Source organism: Morone saxatilis, unplaced genomic scaffold, assembly GCF_004916995.1.
Source record: "Morone saxatilis isolate NCDOM2014 unplaced genomic scaffold, NCSU_SB_2.0 Contig11, whole genome shotgun sequence".
In the NCBI taxonomy this organism is placed as follows: domain Eukaryota; kingdom Metazoa; phylum Chordata; class Actinopteri; family Moronidae; genus Morone; species Morone saxatilis.
The window spans coordinates 6,423,379-6,443,072 of record NW_023339663.1 but is presented as its reverse complement, the minus strand read 5'-3'; the positions used below and the strand labels follow the sequence as shown (position 1 = coordinate 6,443,072).

General features: G+C 38.6%; 1 protein-coding gene across 2 annotated transcripts in view; it reads left to right on the top strand.

Annotated features, from left to right (window-relative positions):
• Positions 1–19,694, top strand: part of gramd2aa (GRAM domain containing 2Aa) — a 28,942-nt gene that overhangs the window by 748 nt on the left and 8,500 nt on the right. Inside the window, exons 1-6 of one of the 2 annotated variants that reach the window (XM_035652484.1) lie at positions 2,127–2,371; positions 8,207–8,311; positions 15,445–15,502; positions 17,279–17,351; positions 18,494–18,597; positions 19,187–19,285. In XM_035652484.1, coding sequence (XP_035508377.1) covers positions 8,217–8,311; positions 15,445–15,502; positions 17,279–17,351; positions 18,494–18,597; positions 19,187–19,285 — 429 coding nt within the window. In that variant the 5' untranslated portion in view covers positions 2,127–2,371; positions 8,207–8,216. Of the gene's footprint in view, positions 1–2,126; positions 2,372–8,206; positions 8,312–15,444; positions 15,503–17,278; positions 17,352–18,493; positions 18,598–19,186; positions 19,286–19,694 lie in introns of those variants that run through there. The other variant, XM_035652483.1, reaches the window with a different exon arrangement.

Genomic DNA, 19,694 nt, shown 5'->3' with positions numbered 1-19,694 from the left:
TGCAATATTTTATCGTTTTATATATATATAAACATATATTAAATATGTTTTTTGAGGTTTGTTACACCTGCAGGTTGGACGCAGGTGAGTCAGTCTCGATTGGTTTAAAGAGTTTGCAACTCAAATGTTGTTAAACTTAATATAATCCACCTTTGTTAGCAGCGTTTGGGTTGAAGTCTTTGAGTTTATCCTCTTTTTACAGTATTTTTCCAGCACAATGAACGTACTGAAACTGAGTATAAAAGCCTCTTTGAAAAGTGCCTCTGTCTTTTTAACCTGAGAGCCTGAACTCAACTTTAACGTGACACACAGCTGATGTTGGAATATTTACTGAATGGTTGAATGTGTGTATCTGTGTGCTGAATGTAACTCAGTATATTTACGCAAGTGCTGTACTTTATACCTCTACTCCATTACTTCTTATAGGGAAATATTGTACTTTTTACGTCACTACATTTATCTGACAGCTGCAGTTACTTTTACATCTAAAAGTTAAAAGAACATAAAGTTAACTTAGATATTAAGTAGTTAAAAATTAGCCCACCTCGACCACATAAATTGAGTTTTTATAGTTTAGTATTATTACTTTTACTTGAGTAAAACATCTCAATACTTCTTCCATCATTACACACACACCAGCTTGTTTTTGTCTTTAGTTGGACACGATGCTTCTTTCTTCAACCTTCATTTACTTAATATATATATAACATATTATAGTTTTATTATAATCACCAAAACCCCAAAAGAATAAAATGTATAATGTTATTACACAGGAGAAGATTGTTATTCAATCATTTCATCAATCAATATATTGATGTATAGACTAATACTTTCAATACTATTCATGAATATTAACATACTACTTTTCTACATTGACATTTTTTAGCCTGTAAGTAAAATTATTACAGTGTACCACAGTGTAAAAATACACTGTTACAAGTCCTCTATTTAAAATACAGCATCTACTAGCATAAACAAATATAGTTTAAGTACCAAAAGTAAATGTACTCATTATGCAGAATGACCCCTGTCAGAATAATATATATATATATATATATATATACCAAACAGTATATCTGGTTAATAATTAATGATGCATTAATGTGTAAGAGCCACTGATGTTGTAGGTGATAAAGGCGGGGCTAATTTAATTTACTTTATATACTGATAGTATCTAAATCCATAATAATATACCATAATGTTTAAGTTGACTATATTTTATATTGATTATCAAATAAATGAACACTGGAGAACAACAGTGGCTTCTGAAATGTATCTGAGAAGAAGTATAAAGTAGCATAAAATGCTATACCTGAGATGCTTAAGTAAATGTACTTAGTTACATTCCACCATAGTAGATACAATACTAATAGCTCGATACAGTGACTGCGATATGATTCATTAATGTTTGCATCACGTTTTTAAGCCTTAAAGGAGAAAAACAGTTAAAATTGTGACGATAATATTGAGATTAATTGAGCCGATACCTTTATAATTAATAATATTAATAAAATATTAACATCATAACAAACACTGAGACAATAATACGTTTATTATTATAAACCTAAAGACAAATTATTAACAAAATCACTGATTTTAAATGTATATAACGATAACAGTTAAATAATAGGAGTGTAAGAAAGTATTTTAAAATATTGGATCGCAATATTTTGTCTTATGATATATTGATTATCAATAACACTGTATTGATTTTTGTAAACAGCAGTGTTATTATGTAAACTGGGTCTGTGATAAATGAAAATGTTTTATTAATCAGATCTTTCCCAAAAAGTTTGATTTAAAATAAGAAAAAATGCAATATATTGCCACATACAGAATCGCAATATATCGCAATATATTGAACCCTAACACCTGTATGTATCGCCAGATTCTTACCAATAAAAACCCTTATTAAATAATATAACATAATGTATAAAAACCCCTAACGAGTTCCCCACTGCGGGTATTAAACACTACAGACACCCTCGCAGTCAGCACCAGTCAGTCCTGCTGATGTAATGATTAATGAGCCAGTCGTTAAGTTATTCTGGGAGTCTGTGGGAAGAAAAGAGCCGCAGTTTAATCCCCTGGCAGTGCGCACACAGCCCACACTGCCGGCGCTGGAGGTAAGCTCAACCCACCGCGCACAGGACGCACTGCTGAGGAGGTTCCCGCTCCGTCAACACGACTCTGCGCTGCACTTTTCATCACCTAAAGTCCCCAACTTGGAGATTTTTATGCCAGCTTCTTTTTTATTTTTTAATAACATGAAATGATCTGATTGAGAAATGCCGCACACACCGGAGCAGTTTCGCGGGGATACACGGCGACAACACGGAGGAGAAAGTCGCGGCTGCTTGTAGAGCTACAGGTAGGAGCCGCTACTGACGTCAAGGTAGAGAGAGGAAGAGCGGGCGGTTCCGGGGAGGATTTCAAAGTAAAATCTGGGCATCAGTGGACACAAAAGAAGCTTATGCATGGACAAATGTTATCAGTGGGGTAGTGATGTCTAGTAGTATGTTAAAATCAAATATGAGTATGATTTGAGTTTATATTGAAATTTGACACAGAAAGTGCAGTAGATGTGTGTTGGTAGCACATTTATCAGAATGGAGTCCGGATTTCTCCAGTTAGCAATTTTTGTATTAAGATATTAAACTTGAAACTTGTGTGCATTATGTCCTGTTGCATTGAGGACTCTATATGCGTTACAAAAAGTGAATAATTTACCGCTTTTATTTTGAAGAATGTGAACCTGGCGTCTGTTTGAGAAACTTGACACTTGTTTATGTCTTTGATAGTAAAAGACAGGGTTCATTAAATAAGTGTTGTAGTCATATTCAAAGTAGCTCTTTAAAGTGGAAAAGTGATGACTTTTACCCAAACTTTTCTTATGAAGCCTGACATTACTTAAACCTTCCCAATAGAAAAAAAATGGATAAACTTTGTTTGGTGTCTTAATGAGACAACACAATCACTTTAGTGTTTATTTTGTATTTATTTTCCTTTTCCTCCCTTGAACTGCATGAAATCCCCTTTTGGGTTTCACACTAAACAGTAATTATTGTGCTGCAAATAGTCTTCAGTAAGAAGAACATTTGGAGCCTTGTAACGGCTTAAAGACACACTTGGGTCATCAAAGGCTGTTTTGAGGTGCTTGCACAATGGAGAGGTTATTTCAGGAGGTCTCAAGCAGTGCAGAGTCCAAAGGCTGTGCTTCTGTATCGGTTTCATTGACTGTCTGTGTTTGTGAAATCCAGGAGGACCAAATAAAGTACAACAACAAGGAAAAAGATCCAGGGACAATCGGCAAAGCTCTGAAAATGAACTGTCTTAGGCCTTATCTTTTCCTTTATTTTGGATTTTAGTACACTTGTTTTTCAGAGTTTTAACCAGATCGAAACAACTACAAACCCACTCTAAACAAAGCTGTGTGCCTGCTGTCTTCTAAAGGTGTTCACTTGACAATCCAATACAGAAAAGTTCTGCATTAATTAGAGTTTCTTTTAGCTCATTTACTGCAGCACTTGGCACATTTTTGGAAAAAGCCAGTGGCCTTGTCTGAGTTACTGAAAGCTCAGGTGTGGTAATATGAGTGGATACCCTGTTAACTGTCAAAAGAGCTCCTGTGATCAGAGAGCGTGTTTTAAGTGCTTGTACTTAATGCGTACAGGAAGTGGGAGGGTGGCAGCGCACTATATCCAACAGCTTAAAAATAGACAGTAAAAGAGAGATTTAAAAGTCATATGCATCGAACAACAACACTGAGCTACGGGGCGACAGGAGGGAGAGAAAGTACAGTGACTCCTCAGCAACAATCCCAATGGCTAGCAACCTTAACAAGATTACAGTTTATTGGATTGGAGGACGTCTTGTGACAGAGTGTGTCTCCTGAGACGAAAGAAGGACACGGAGGAGGAGAAGCATGTAGAAAGTTTGACCAGAGCAGCAGGGGAGGCCTGGAAGTGCAATGAAGACGTTTACTGTCCTCTGCGCTCTAATGTAAAGTCATTGTTTTACTTGTTGGTTTTGGAGAAGTATCACAGTGCTACCACGCTGAGTCATATGTATTGTTATGGGAAAAATGCAGTGTTGCTGTAAGAGTCGGCGTGTTTAGACCGTAAGATGAGTTACTGCTGAAACAAGAGTAAAGCTTTGACCATTATAGCACTGCAGCTACCCACCCAAAGTGTTTCCACTCCACTTCTCCTGCTTCACTAACTCCCTGTTGCATCCAGTTCAAGACTCTGGTGTTATTCTACTGGGTAGTCCTTTATATAGACCCTACACAAACATCAGGCAGAGCAGGTAACTGCCCCAGAACACCAGAACACCAAGTGCCTTCAAAAACCCCTCTTATAATTATAATGTGCTGCAGTTTGTGGTTATTTCAGTCACTGTGTAGGAATACGGGAATATGCTGCCTCTAAGAGGAACTCAGCAGACCTTGTTGACTATATTAGCAACAAGGTACACAATGAGTGGACTGGGAGGTTTAAAGGTTGCATATATGAGATATAAAACATTAATATACCAGTAATTAGAGTAATGATGTCCCACTCCCTCTGTCTGTGTTGCTATCCCAGCCTGTCTGTGCTTTGTTTATATAACCGGTCTGGCTGTGCATGTACAGTACAGTTAGTGTATGTGAGTCCGGCCGTGTTAGGAAGCCGTGGTTTCTCTCATCTCTCCGTTGGTGAATTAAGGATTTATTCTGACCAAACCAGAGCTGGTGATTGTTAAAACACATAGAAAGACTTTCAAAGTTTTATTTAGTTTCTGTTGAGTTTGAATGAAGCTACAATGTTATGATAATATGTGAAGTAATATTACCGTTTTTGTCTATGGAGTCTGGTGGCGAGTGATAGTGTCTATAATGTCTGACTGAATAACAATCTGAGTCTGTCGGTGGACAAATTTGTTCCCAGGGATTCTTTTACCGTCGCTATGGCAGCCCGTCTCTTCTGCTCATCTGCCGCAGGATTAAACTCACTTTTTTAGATTACACAGAAATGTCTAGTCTGGTATATTCTGTCCCCGTCACGGTCCGCTGACCAGCAGGAACAATAAAACTTAACTGAGGCAACATTTATTGTTTATTGTTTATCACTTGTTTAGTTAAAATTCCTGTAAACCTGCACAGACTAAATAGGATCAAAGATTTTAACTTCTTTATGGCAAAAAACATTTTTTCCTTTCACGTCATATAATGAGAATGTTTATCGCAGGGTTGTTAGTGTCAGTGACTCTGTGACTCTGTGATTAGAGCCAGGATGTGTTTCATAAGGTTTTTTTAGACTGCAAGCAAACATTTTGTGAATGGGGTAACCAGAGAGCCATCCAAAGTCTATTCCCCGAGCCCGTCGGACAAGGTCACACTGTGGTGTCAAAAAATTCCCAGCTGTCAGTTAAAGGGACATAAACAGTTTGTTTACTCCACGTAAATGAAAGATATGGTGAGAAACTGTCCACTGTCTCATGCAACCGTTTAAATCTCTGCAAGCTCAAATGAAAGTGAACCAATAGCTGTTTGAAATGTGGGAGATTAATCTCAAAATTCATTGTGTGTTTTTGAACAGTTATGTAAATAAATATATGACTTGCAGTTTTTGTGGTTTGCATGGTCTAAAACATGCAATGCAACTGGTTCATGAAAAACTTCCCAACAAGGGCTTCAGTAAAAATGCTTTGAGGCTTTTTTCCTATTGTTAAGGATGTTTTAATTTCCAGTAGTTGACAATTGTTAGGTATTTGTTTAGTTGAAATATGTAAGGATGCATTGTAAGTTTTAATTTCGCTGAGCACAACTACAGGCACCCTTTGAACATTGTTTTTAAGTGAACTGCAGGAGCACCACAAGGCTCCATTGCGCCGTCGGGCACACACCTGGGTTCAGCTACCTCTCTTAAAACCTTTAACCTCAGGCTTTAGGTGAAACCACAAACCTTTCCTTATCTATTACGCCTCCCATTCAATCCTCTGATCACAGATAACCAGTGAGATCTAAAACCTCTAGAACCAGGAAGCCTCTGTTGTTGGAACAGGTCAGCGGCTGACGTGTAGCTTCTGGCCAATTAGAGATAATACGTTGGAAAGCTGCATGAGGGAGCCTATTTCCATCAGCACCTGTAATTATACCTGGGCAGGTGGTAACGACTTCCCCTCTCCCAGAGGAAAATATGGCACAGGGCAGGTGGGTGTTTGTGTGTGTTTGTGAGAAAGAAAAAGAGAGATTTGATGTGCAGATGAGAGGGAGAAACATAAAAGAAGCTTTTCAGTGCTTGTGTTGTTTTTTTGACAACACTGCGAAGCATTTAGAGGATAACACCAGCTTTTCTTTCTTCTTAGTTATCTTCTAGATCAGTGATTCCCAGCCAGGGGGTGCGTGTACCCCAGGGGATACCTCTGCAGTTGCCATGGAGCACCTGGAAGACTGTGGATCTGAAGACTCAGATCATTTTAAAAAGTAAATTCGGATTTGATTAAAAAAATAGATCCAGATATTTGTTTTAAGGAAGAAAATAAACAGCAGAATGGGTTGTTCACAATAACAAGTAAGCTACCGGCTGTCTAGGCTCACTGCACAGTACATACACCAACCTGTGACACATTAATTAAGAACGTATTAAAACAATTAACTAATGGAAAATAACGCTAAAATAGTGGATAAACAGCTTATCAGTAATGGATAAATGGTTGAAGTATTGGATATAGGAAGTTAAAAGTAATAAACAGTTAGCTATAAGTAGGCCATAATGGTTATATAGTGTATCATTATATAGTTTGCTAATATATAGTTAAAAGTAATGGATAAACAGTTGCCATAGTTACAGTAATGAACAAAGGATGCACCAGTGGGCTAAACATCGTTATCAGCCGATATTCACCTTGTTTACTGACATCGGCCTATTGCCACATAAGACTGGCATTAGGCAGATGTCGGACGCAACTCAGATACTCTGTTTTTAAGCAAATACCAAACAGTGAGCAGCTATTCAGCTCTGCGTACACATCTTGGGTGAGAAGAGAAATAGACCCCAGATCCCTCGTACAAAAGGGAGAGTAAATAACAACCAAAAAAACCACTGGTAGCGGCCAAATTGTTATTTTAAACAATATATTTGTATCCGCCCAGAATCTCCCAATCGGTGCATCCATATAATGAACAGATAAAAAATGTTAGGTAGTAACAGTAATGGATATACTGTTGAAATAGTTAGCTAAAGTTAGTTTAATGTATTAAAGTAAAGGATGACAGTTAAAATAGATAAAAGTAATTCACAGCTTAAACTTAAACATTGGCAGTTCAAATGTATGAAAGATATATTGTTACAATATCCACTTTTATATTATCAATAATGTTTAAACATTCAGTTTAAAATCCATCCAACAGAACACAATTGAACCATGATGGGTGGTGGTGTTTGGTTAAGGGCCATTTGAGCTGATCTGATTGTACGGTGGAGGTACGACAGACAGAAAGGTTGCTTTTGTGGTCTCATTGTAGATGGAGGTTGCGAGGTTTGTTTTCCCTCCCACAGGAAGCCATTTGCTGCCATCCATTTCAAACTGTATGCAAAACAACTCCAACTAGCCCTTAAAATGACCTGAGCCACAATAATCCATCACAGTAAATGTTTCCTGAGAGTTTCAGCCTGAATCAAGTGTTTTTATATTAGCGTGTGTATCATGCTTCGCTGTACTTGTACGTGCAGTAAGAAATGTAAGTCTTTGTTTGAAAATATCCTACATTACACAAGTTATATGGTCATATCTTGAATTTTCAAGAGACATGTGGTGCTGAAAAGTTTCAAAGTGTAAAGTATATTTTAGAAGATGTTTGAGTCAGCTCACAGCAGCACACCAGGTCAGCCATCTGCACAACCTCTGAGGGGCTTTATTTCTTTGTAGACATCTGGGTGAGAGCAGACACCGACCGCATTACACAAGCACAACGAACACAGCTTTTTTGTTTTTGCTGAATAGAGATTTTTAATGTAGTGTACACCAGCAGAATCAGACTTTGAATGTTGCATCACCACTGTGTTGATTTTGAAGACAGAGTCCACTTGTTTGCCCCTATAAACCTTTAGAGGCCTCTTTGAGGCCAAACCTGAACACAAAAACAAACATCGTTTGCATGTGCATGAACGTCCAGCGGTGAGGTGCCTGCTGTTAACATAGAGCTGTGTGTTTGTGTGTTTAGGGCCAGGAGCATGACTGAGCAGCAGGAGCAGAGCGAAGAAACAGGCCTGCTCTCAACACAGGACCTGGAACCCTCCAAGGACGATGACACACACGGCCACTTCAGGCAAATCTCACACACAAACACACACTGTTTTCTGCAGCACTTGCTGTCTTTCCATGCTCCTTTCCCCCCCACACACCATCTGTATCCTGTGCGTGGTCATGGGTTACAGCCCTAGGAGATTTATTTTCTCAGCACTTATTTTTTTTTAATGCTTTTATTTCAGCTGTATTTGATGTCAAACAATGGTCAAACATGCACTCAAAGAGGCCGCTAACAAAGTTTTACAAAGGACGACCCAAAGGCCTGGAGAGAAGATATGTGCTTGGAACGTTTTATTGGCTGTAGTTAAACTTTAAAATGATAATAATGTTTTGTTAAAGTATTCATATGCATACTATATGTGTGTCTGCAGACAGTGTGTGTGTGTGTTATATAAGAAGGATTCCAGGCAGGAGCAGTGTAATCCTGGGGAATCTGTTCTGGGATGGGATTTAGCACTGAAGCATGGTGTGTGTTATTAGACTCAGTGAATGGGAGGGACTTTATGCACATGTCAGTCTCAAAAGTGCAGCATTCAGTAAGCAATGTGTGCATCTTTTATCCCCTCCCAGTGCTTCACCTCGACACTCCTCTGTTTGTGCAGGTAAATATTTGTTTACATAAGTATTTAAAGCTGCCTCCATTGATTTATGGTCACTATCAACATCAAAATAAACTGTCACAACCTCCACATTTCACTGGCTTATAAAGTCGTAATGATTGATGACTATTTACACATCTGGGACACACGAAGCGACACTAATTGTGAATTATGTCTCTGGCCAAGTGATTGTCTATCACTCTCTTTGCAGCTCTATTTTGGTCACCAACAACTTATATTTAGCATCTAGCTCCTGAGCTGCTAGACTGTTTACCAGCCCGTTGCCAACTGTGTCTGTCTGCCATTTTGTGCCAGATAGGTAGTATACAACTGGTTTATCAGAGTGACTGGACTAGAAGTGGCGGGCTATAGATGTTAATGAGAGGGGCGAGCTCTGGAGCGTAAATTAAAATGTGCTATAAAACCAAAACTATGAGCTAAAAGAGGATATAAGGGTACAAAATAAAATTTAAGCTGATTATTCCCTGTGGGTATGTCACTACAAGCGACCCCTTTCACATTGTGGGTTTATAGTTTGCATCTCACAAACACTATACTTCATTTTTTTCTATTAATTAATCCGTCTAACAGAGTATTCATAGCAGTGCTGTAATCAAGACCACCTTTGTTGAGTCTAAGACCAGGACTAGTTGAGTCAAGACCGAGTTGGAACAGGTTTGAGTCCAAATGAGAGAGAGAGTCAAGAAGAACGCTGCCTAGTAACCACGGTTAGGTAACCACGGTTACCAGGCGGCCAATGTCAATGCCAGTTAGATAGATTCTGAATTAAACCAATAACGGTTTTCTGAACAAGCGTACTTCATCAAAGTTTGGGTTTTTCTGAAGGAGGAAAAAAAAAAAACATACATTGCTGGACTCTAATATTTTGGTGAGACCAAAGGGCAAGTCTGAGACGAGTCAGAGTGCAAATACATCGAGTACTACAGCACTGATTTTAGAGCACTGCTATTCATTATTCCAGTTTAGTGTTTGCAGGATATTTGTCGTCTTTCTAAAGTTGAAAAGGATAAAAAATTGTTGTACATTTAAGTTTTTCCCAGTTATTTTATGTGAAATAATTCATTTAAAAACACAGTTTCCTTAAAAATTTGGCCTTTTCTTGTTCTATCTTCTAAACAGTAGAAATGAACACCCTTGCTCCCTTTACACAGGTCATGCAACATAATGCAAATGTCCTGCAGCCTCACTTGGGTTATAGTATACGTATAGAAGCAATTACATTGTTGGTCCAAAGCACTACAATGTTTCATCATTTGTTTGCACTCATGGTTTAAGGTATCACCAGTAAGTAAATGATCACACATATGGAAGTTGCTACTGAACTTTCACGAACACAGTGTCCTAATATTTGACCCTAAAGCTCTCAGATAATGCTTTAAAAGCGTAATGATTTCCTCATATGCAAGAACAAAATACAGCTCTGGTGACCTTTTGTGGTCTTAAACAAAGCTGATATGAAGCTACAGGTGCTCACTCACTGCAGTGTGTCTGTTGGCAGTACAAACAAAATATCAACTGACCATGTGGGTGATAAAAGAAGGACTTTGATATTTTGATTTTAAACTCATTCCTCATGGAAACTTTGAAGTCTCATAGTGACTCTATCAACTCTCGCTCCCAATTTATTCTCCTCCAGCTAAATTATTGACTGGAAGTCCACTTCTACACGGGCCACCGATGGGAGGTGTTCGCTTTCTAATTTAGGATTCAATTTAGGATTCTTTGAGGTTGTAATTAGTTTCACTTTTCAGCCTCACAGCCAAGGGCACTGAGATACAGTGACGAGGACGCATGCGCACACACACATTCACACACACACACAGACATTCACAGCAGGCAACATCTTGCTTTGCTCACAGGGGTTTAAGCTGATACACAGGTTTTAGTTTAATTTCCAAACCACAGCTTCTGAAATGTAAAGATCATAGATAGCTGTTCTTGCTCTGTGAGGGTTTTTGAGTTATTATACCTCAGGTGCAGGTTCACTACCGTGTACACAATTCGATCCACAGTCCACTGAGCCTCCTGGCACCTGGAAAACCAACTTATGTTGCTGCTATGTGAAACCCTACAAGCTTACCTTTACTGCTTCGGTGATTTTTTTTTCTGTTTTTACTTCAGCTGGAAAATTCAGTGGTTCAGTTCAAACCCTCTGAATCATGTCCAAAATAAACCTAAAGACACATTTTTATTGAAAGCTAGAGCTAATGTATTTTCCACAACTGTCCATCATTTCCCCCGCCCCCCACGCGACATCCCAGCATGACCTTGTTTTATACCCTTTTGTAAAAAAAAAAAAAAGCTTTACCTTGACGCACCGCCTTCATAGCTCTCTTAACATCGTGATGGGAATTGCCTGTAGCGGGTTTTCTTCTTACACTCACCTTGATGTACCAGTAGTATTGATTAAGACCTGGATCTCGTGTAAAAGAGAGAGACAGATGGAGAGTGAGAGCGAGGACTAGAGAGGCCCGGTTGGTCCCCACAGAGCTGCCTGTGTTTTTAATAATCACTCTCTTCTCTCCACCTGGGAGTGCGAGAGCCACTGTGGGTCCTATTTATAGGCAGCAACCAGCAGGTAGAGCTGCACACATGCACTATTGTTCATAACATGGTCACAAGATAATGGGTTGTCTTTTCTAGGTGGGTGAGTTTAATGAGGAAAGTGATGAATTTGCACATCTAGGACTAAGACAATTTTTTTTACATTGAATAATTAAATGTTGGAAAGGTTAAACAGAGGGTATCGATGACCTGATTTCTGCTGTAATTTAGTTTGGTTGTGGATCAATTATTAAATGTAACTTTTTTTTTGGAATTCTGACCTTTAAAAGTACATATTTCTTACATATTTTAGACCCTATTTTACTTATTTAATGCACAGGAGTAAGTACATAACCCACAGTATGATGTTCTAGTGGGAAAACAAAATAAGTAACAATGGAGAAATTCAACTGTTACAGCAGAAAAGAGACTATTTTGCAAGTTTTGGAGATTTTGGACGGGTGCAGGTTTGGATTTTGGGGTTTTACTTACTGCTGTTTTTGAAGATAATATGTGATGTAAAGGGAGGGATGTATCACTTTAAATGAGGCCATAAGGCGTCCAGCAAATCCAACAGGAGAGCTGGGTGCGCTGCCACAGCTGTACTGCTCCGCTGTAAACAACAGCCTCATCCTGCTCTTACACAAGCACACACACACACACACACACACACACACACACATACACAGCAGGCGACCATAGCATCTGTCAATACCCTCTCCTCCTCTCTGACACTTTAACCCTGATTTGTCCAGCCTTGTGAATCCCACTTTGGTCCTGGTTAGACCTGGTATTAATAATAATAATGTGATCTGATCACCCTGATTCTCTAAATGAAAGAAATTGATGGAGTAACAATACAGACAAAGATTAATGACCTAATGCTTAAAGACATATAGACTCATATTACACCCAGGCACAATGAAGCCTCCAGTTTAGAGCAGTGCTGTGCACACGTAGTGCGGTGGAAACAATAACAGCAACGCCTGTACACTATATTACAGTCCAATATATCAGCCGTTGAAGAATTTCTCCCTTGCGAAGCCGATAATGTCCGCTGTTGTTATTATGTAAACCAGCTCTGTGTTGAGCTTGAAAATGTCATGGAGACGACACCATAGTAGCTAATTATTCCGTCCTTTCCACGCACTGCTCATCTTTTTCAGGCATGATTTGTTAGCATCGTTCTTCTCTTAGTATATCTCGTATTCTGTCTCACAACTGCTGCTGACACCCTCATCTTACCGCTTTTTACTCACTGTTCTTCCTCTTTTTATTTAGAGGTTAACTTGGAAACCCGCTAAACTTTAACACACACGTTTGTACGTAATGCTGCGCTTTTGTCTGATATTACTGTAGGCCATCTTTCAATAGATCTGTTGCATGTGAAAAGACAGTAAACAAAACAAATAAAGGGATATTATTTGATAATAAGTTAATAATAATTATTATTTAGATTTGTGTAATATTCCCTCATTTGGTTTATATTGTATTGTATAGATGATGAGTTTCCACTCCAAAATAATATAATTTCTAATGAAGACTATGGTGATTTTCCACTCTTGATAACATGTTTAGTAAAATACTTTGTGTCTGTTTTTACATTCTCAGATTTAAGCTTACATTAGTCGTTTTGCTGTGCGCTCAGACGTAGAAATCAGCATTTCCCCCTGACATAATTATCTTGGTGTCATCATGACAGACGCCCCGGCGGTCAGGGAGAGTTGTGTGGAGGACAAAGGTCACACTATCTTCTTACCCAGAGGAGAGTCTCTGATCAGAGCAGGGACACTGACAGTCCTGATGCTATAGAGGTAACAGCGAGGGGTATTTTAACATACTGGCACCTTGCTGTAAACAAGGAGAGGACACTGTTCAAGGAGAATACAAATGTGGTGCTGTTACATTATGATGAATCATAGGGCAGCCATGTTGAGAAATGCATTTGCATTTAGTAATATTTTAAAATAACTAGAGAGGACGAACATTTCTTTTTATGTTTCACTTACTCTGCATTTGCATTCAAGTTTTTACAGACCTGTGCATACGGCTAGTCAGCTGATGACCCATGTCTAACGTTAAGTGACATATTTTCTTATTATATTAAAAATTGTATAATTAACCCAACTAGTGAACTCAATAATGCAAGACATTTGAGTTAAAGGAGATTTGGATTAATTTTTCAGCAGATTATTTCTAGTTTAGGGAACTTTTATGCAATTATCTGTCTGTATTATATATTTTAATCCTTTTTAACAAACATACATTCTTAAAAGGCTTTCTTCATGGCCTTTGTTCTATTAGACAGTCTGTTTACTTTACCTACATTTGTTCACAGAACTGAACCAAATGCTCAGATATAGGCATACTGTGTAATGTTATATTTTTATTTTTATTATAATTATTATTTTATCTTTTAACCATCTTCAAAATTGGCTCTTTTAGACTTTTTCTTTTCCAACGATGTTCGACCGTATGTTAAACCCTTAGTTACTGTTGCTTAGCGACCTCCATGCAGTTAGTTAGTTCCATTTAACAGTTAACTTAAATTCTTAGTAGTTAATTTTAATTAATTGATTTCAGATAAAAGGAAACAAAAGCAGCTATCTGATTTCTAGCCAGTTTTTGCCATTTGAAATGACAAATGTTGCTGGCATTTTTCTGTTTTTCTTAAGCTAAATTACTCCATGAGTTGGCTGATATTTTAATGTTTCCAACTCATTTTCAAAGGAGAGAGAAAAAAGAAAAGGTCATGCTAAAGCTGGCAGAAAGGAAACATCTTCATCAGTTGATGATTTATGTGGAAGACACCGAAATGAAGAAACATCTTTGTTCTTGTATTGCGAAGTAAAGCTAGGTTATCTTGTACTATACGCAGTGGTGGAAGGGGTACTGATATGTTTTACTAAACTAAATTAAAGTATGAATACTGTTACAATAATGTGTGTTTGGCAGATGTTACAGTCTTCCTATCTCCTTCACATTGTTCCTGATAGACTCTGTAGGGTTGAAGATATCAAGGCTGACATCCCCCCGTCTTCATTTGATGCCTTTCACTGGTTGCACAGTATGAAAAATGGCTTCCACGGAGTGAGATAATCCATCACAGTAAACATGAAGCTGCAATTTAGTTTTGCCAGAGCTTCTGTTTTTTTTTTTTTATCAGTATCTCCTTGAGCGGGAGTGTTTTTCATATCAGCACTGCGTTGTGTCGCTGTCAATCACCTAACAGCTGCACTCACAGAAAGATACAGGAAGAAAAGGGGGACGTGTGTCAGAAAATAATCCCTCAAAACCATCAGGCCCTTTTATTGTTGCATACATGTCATCTTCTTAAAAGCATCTTAACTGGAACAGCAGTTCATTTCAATGACATTTTCCTGAAGGGGCTGATTATACTGTATTTTATCTGCTGAGTGGTTCTGTCTGCATAAGCAGTAGATATGAGTATCATGCTGTGACATCTGCTGCACAGCTCTGACGATTCCTCCTGAGGCGAACTTGATGCCAGTGATGGATGTGTCTTTGTGTCTGTGTGTGTGTGTGTGTGTGTGTGTGTGTTGATGTATTCTGACTATAAAAAGAACAACATGGATAATCTCCTGGCACGGTCAGTATTTGTGTTTAAACAACTCAATATTTATCTTTTGATTATATTACTTTGCGACAGCCTTCGTCTCCCTGCAGTTATGCACACACTGATGATTAACTCGTCGTGTGGAAGCTTTGACCCAGCTGGGATTTTCGTGCAATGTACACACACACACACACTCAGGATGCACTCGTTTTGCATACATGCACACAAGCTAACCACCATTTGGCGTGCTGGGCCGGATGAAGGCATTAATTTGCCTTCAGATGTGCTTTTAAGAATATATATTTGTCCACAGTATTACATTTAGTCTTGTAGATGCATTATTTTTACTTGCAGAAGAGTTTAAGAGGTAAACATACGTATAAAGAAGTGTTGTTTTTCCTTTCATCACAGGTTTCAGCTGATTGAAGACCTGTCCTATGAAGATGTGAAGAAATGTTACCGTGGCTCAGTGAGTCTCTTTTGATCCTAATTTGTTTCTGTGTCTGTGACTGTAGCAAGTCCAACCAGTTTTACACATTTTTTACCATAATGTTTCATCTAAGATAAAATTGGCCCAGCTTTCCCTCTCTCTCCCTTTTGAAAACTTCAGTATTTAAATATCTTTCAAACAGATCTGTGTCATGTCTAAGGATGCAGAGTCTGATTGCAATCTGATGCATGTTTTATTTATTTATATTTTGGGAATCATCTATGACGACATGCTAACAAGCCTGAAAAACTAACATGCTGCCAATATAAATTTATGCAAAATTATCACCTGCTATTTTCCTGCTCACAACCTCAATAATGTGAGATTAACAAATGATCATATGTTAATTTATATGTTTATATAAATTATATGTTTAGCAGCATTAATTACTATTTTTATTATCTTAAAATACATATAGAAGAGATCTTGCATGATGAAAAACAGAAAACTGAATATAATGAACAATCTAACTTATTTACATACACCCTAGCTTTCTTTTTTGTTTTTTGAGGGTAATGTTAATGTAATGTGGTTAAAACTGGCAAATTGTCCCACATTTTAAAAAAACTGTCATAATTTTGTACTTTGGAAATATACTTGTTAGTATAGTATTTGTTAATATAGTCCCGCCCAGTGTTGTTCAGCCTTTATAAGCCACACACCTATAAATCCAGTCAGCAAAGGATTAAATTAAACATTTATTAACAGTACACACTAACACTGGGCTTTCCCCCCAGTGGTGATTGAGCCCTATGCATTACTGTAACCTACTGTAAGCGCCATATTCCTGAGGACAGGAGCTGCTCCAGCTTGAGCTATTAATAGAAAGACAAAAACAGGAGCGTCAGACAAAGCAAACTGAGCCGATACGAGTGGAAGATAGACAAGATACAGGATAGGATAGGAGAAGAAAGGGGAATGAAAGTCTGGTTGCAGAGATATTTAGAGCTGGAGGTGAGTTTGAGCTGTGAGGGAGGAGAGCCGGGAATGAATGAGACCTCTTGTGTGTTCACGGAGAGAGAAAGAATGTATGATTTGCTCTGAAAAGTGAGGATTTTTTAGTCTGACACCACAGAGAGGAGCGGAAACTGACAGATAGAGGGGAAGAGGGGAAGGCAAAGGCAGAGAAAGTGTAAGAGTAGTGAGAGGGAGTACCTGTGTGTGTTTGAGTGTGTGCGAGAGTGGGTGTTGTTGTTTTTTTACAGCTCAGAATGATGAAGGGCAGAGTGTGTGTGTGTATGTGTGTTAAGGAGGGAGAAGGAGAAGGGAGGGTGTCAGCTGGGTGCTGCAAAGTGTAGAGTCACTGGAGGTGTATTTGAGACAGAGAAAGAGAGCCTTGTAGTTTCTGAGAAAGAGCTCAGTGGCTGTAAACTGAGGCTTTTGCTTGTTTGTGACTCTGTAGTAGCTGTGGTATACACATTAGAGCCAGGTGTGTGTTTGTGCATGTAGATTAGAAGTAGTGGCACGGAGGCAGCCCTCTATCTCGGCCCAGCGTACTGACTGGCGACAGGGGAACAGTGTGTGTCTTGCAGCAGCTTGCTCCAGGCCTTGGATGTGCGCGAGTGTGTTTGTGTGTACGGTGCCAACGTGCTGAGCCTGGTGCAGAGCTCGCGTCCTTTGAGGGAGAGGGTGGTGTCTGCGGCGAGCGGAGCCGGAGGTGGTGGAGTGGCCGGTGGTGCTGGTGGTGCTGGTACTGTGCAGGCAGGCCGGTCCACCAAGGAGCTGCTCATGACTCTGCCCTGTCCCTCTGCACAGACTGTCAGCAAGTACAACTCGCAGTACCACAAATTGTTCCAGTGCGTGCCCAAGGATGAGATCCTCATGAAAGGTACTGTCCTTTTTTACAAATAGGGAAACTTTTTTTGACTGTTTTCTACTGCAACATCTCTTTTATTAATCAATTTCTTAGCATTCTTGGACATGTCATTCTTCAGTTTCACTATAATTTGCCTGTTATGCATTTGTATTTCCTTTGTAATCCTCTCAGCCTGTTTTAACTGTAGTAACTCTTCTTGTGAGCTGCTGTTATACAGTAATATGGGACTGATATTAGCCTTTTATTAGATATCAGATATTAGCTATAACTGTGATCTATAGCTGAAATGATTAGTCGATTAATCAATTAGTGAATCATCATGTCATTTATCAAGCAAAATCAATCAAAAATTCAAAAGTTTTCATTTTCCAGCTTTTCAGTTGTGGAGATTTACTGCTTTTCTGTTTTTATGTCATTAGAAATTAAAACAATTTGTGCATTTTAACCATTTTTTTTTACATTATAAAGGCTAAATTAGTAACTTATAGTCAGCAAAATAATCAATAATGTGTCATTAGTTGTGGATATAATGGAAGCCACATAAAAGAAGAAGATTTCTAGTATGCAGGAGTTTTTAGTAACATTAAGGAAAGAAGGAGATGTCATGTTACAGTGTCTTTCAGTGTCACGTGATGGTCTAAATTCTGTTTAATAGGCTTCTACACCCAGATTATAGAAACATTTATGATTCTCAGTATCTGTACAAAATCCCAGATGTTTTGAACAGCTGTAATTTGCTGGTACTGCATATTCAACAATAGTATCTCTACTTGTATATCAAAAGCCCTACATATCAAATGCGAGTAATGCTACTGTATAGTTTCTTTTTGTATAGTCTATTCCTTTTCTTCTTTTTAGTAATTTGAAGTGGCCGTCTTGGCACCGCACAGCTCAGATTTCAGGATGACCAACTTCTCCTGTGCAGTATCAACCCATGTTTGCACAGTTCAACCTCGTTTACCATAAACTTTCAGGCTATGTGCAACCTTATTCAAAGGAAACCAATGATGTGAAACTTGTTTTTTCAGTTTTGCAGTCGGAGGGTTCGGAGATCTTGTTTTAATAACAAAAACAAGAATGTTTTTCTTTATCAATTTTTGCAATTGTTGATTAAGGACGAGAAAAAAATGTGTTTTTGTCTCTTCTGTTCTCAGTGTACTCCTGTGCTCTTCTCAGAGATATCCTTCTACAAGGCCGACTCTACATTTCCAGAAACTGGCTGTGTTTCTATGCCAACCTCTTCGGCAAGGACATTAAGGTACAAATGACTGACAGACAGCTTAATGAACTCAAACTGACTGACAAACTTTAACTCAGTGACTCCCAGTCACAGTCTGACTAGCTGATTGAACAACTTGACAAATTATTTGACGGAAAGTCAGTCAAGATAATGGGCCGACTTTGAGTGTCAGAGTCTTAATTCTCCCTCGTAGAAAATCTCTCTCTATATATATATATGTCTGCAAAAGTTATGTACCAAGAACAGGTAGACTCAGTGAACCTTTAACCTTAACCAGTTATGTGATTTTCTCTTTGATGTTGTGCATTGTTCCTTTTCTTCCATTTCACTGAAACCAAACCTCTCCTGACATTGGAGTGACAATAAGCTACTTATTCAGGCTGCATTCCTCACATTCTGACTGAAACAGGACACGTTTTATGTCCACTACGGATTTTCTCCAGGGGCTTTTCCTGAGTGTATTTCAGTGTCTGCTCTGCCACCATTTACTCAAATAAGTTTTTATCATACCTATATTTGTCTGATTATCTTCCTCTTAAGTTTGCCTCCTCAGGTCTGAGTGTCTCCTTATGGATGTTATTTTTGTGCCCTTTTCCATCTCACTTAGGTGGCTATTCCTGTCGTTTCTGTGAGGCTGGTGAAGAAGCACAAAACAGCGGGACTTGTGCCCAATGGCTTGGCTATCACCACAGACACCGGCCAGAGGGTAAACATTTCCATCACAGCGGCTGTGAATTAAAATACTTGGGCTGATTAGAACAGCGTGGCTGTATCTTCCAGGAGAGGTGTGATGGAAAAAACAACACCATGCTATAGATAGAAGCAGAGCGGAGTCCCAGCTTAGTAGCGCAAGAGAGTGAAGGGTTTTTCCACCATTACAACAATGTTCAGAAGGGCTCCTTATCTTTCTGTCACATCAGCCTGTCATTAAGTGCCGTTTTCAAAGACATAATGTACTTTTCAGCTTCTATTCTGGCCCCTACAGCCCATTAAAAACAATAGTTAACAAGCTAACATTAGTATGTGGTGACATCTTTTACATCCACATTTCTATCTCGCAACATAGAGAAGACAGGAGAGAGAAAGCAAATTCATTTTTTTATTCAGTCATTTGA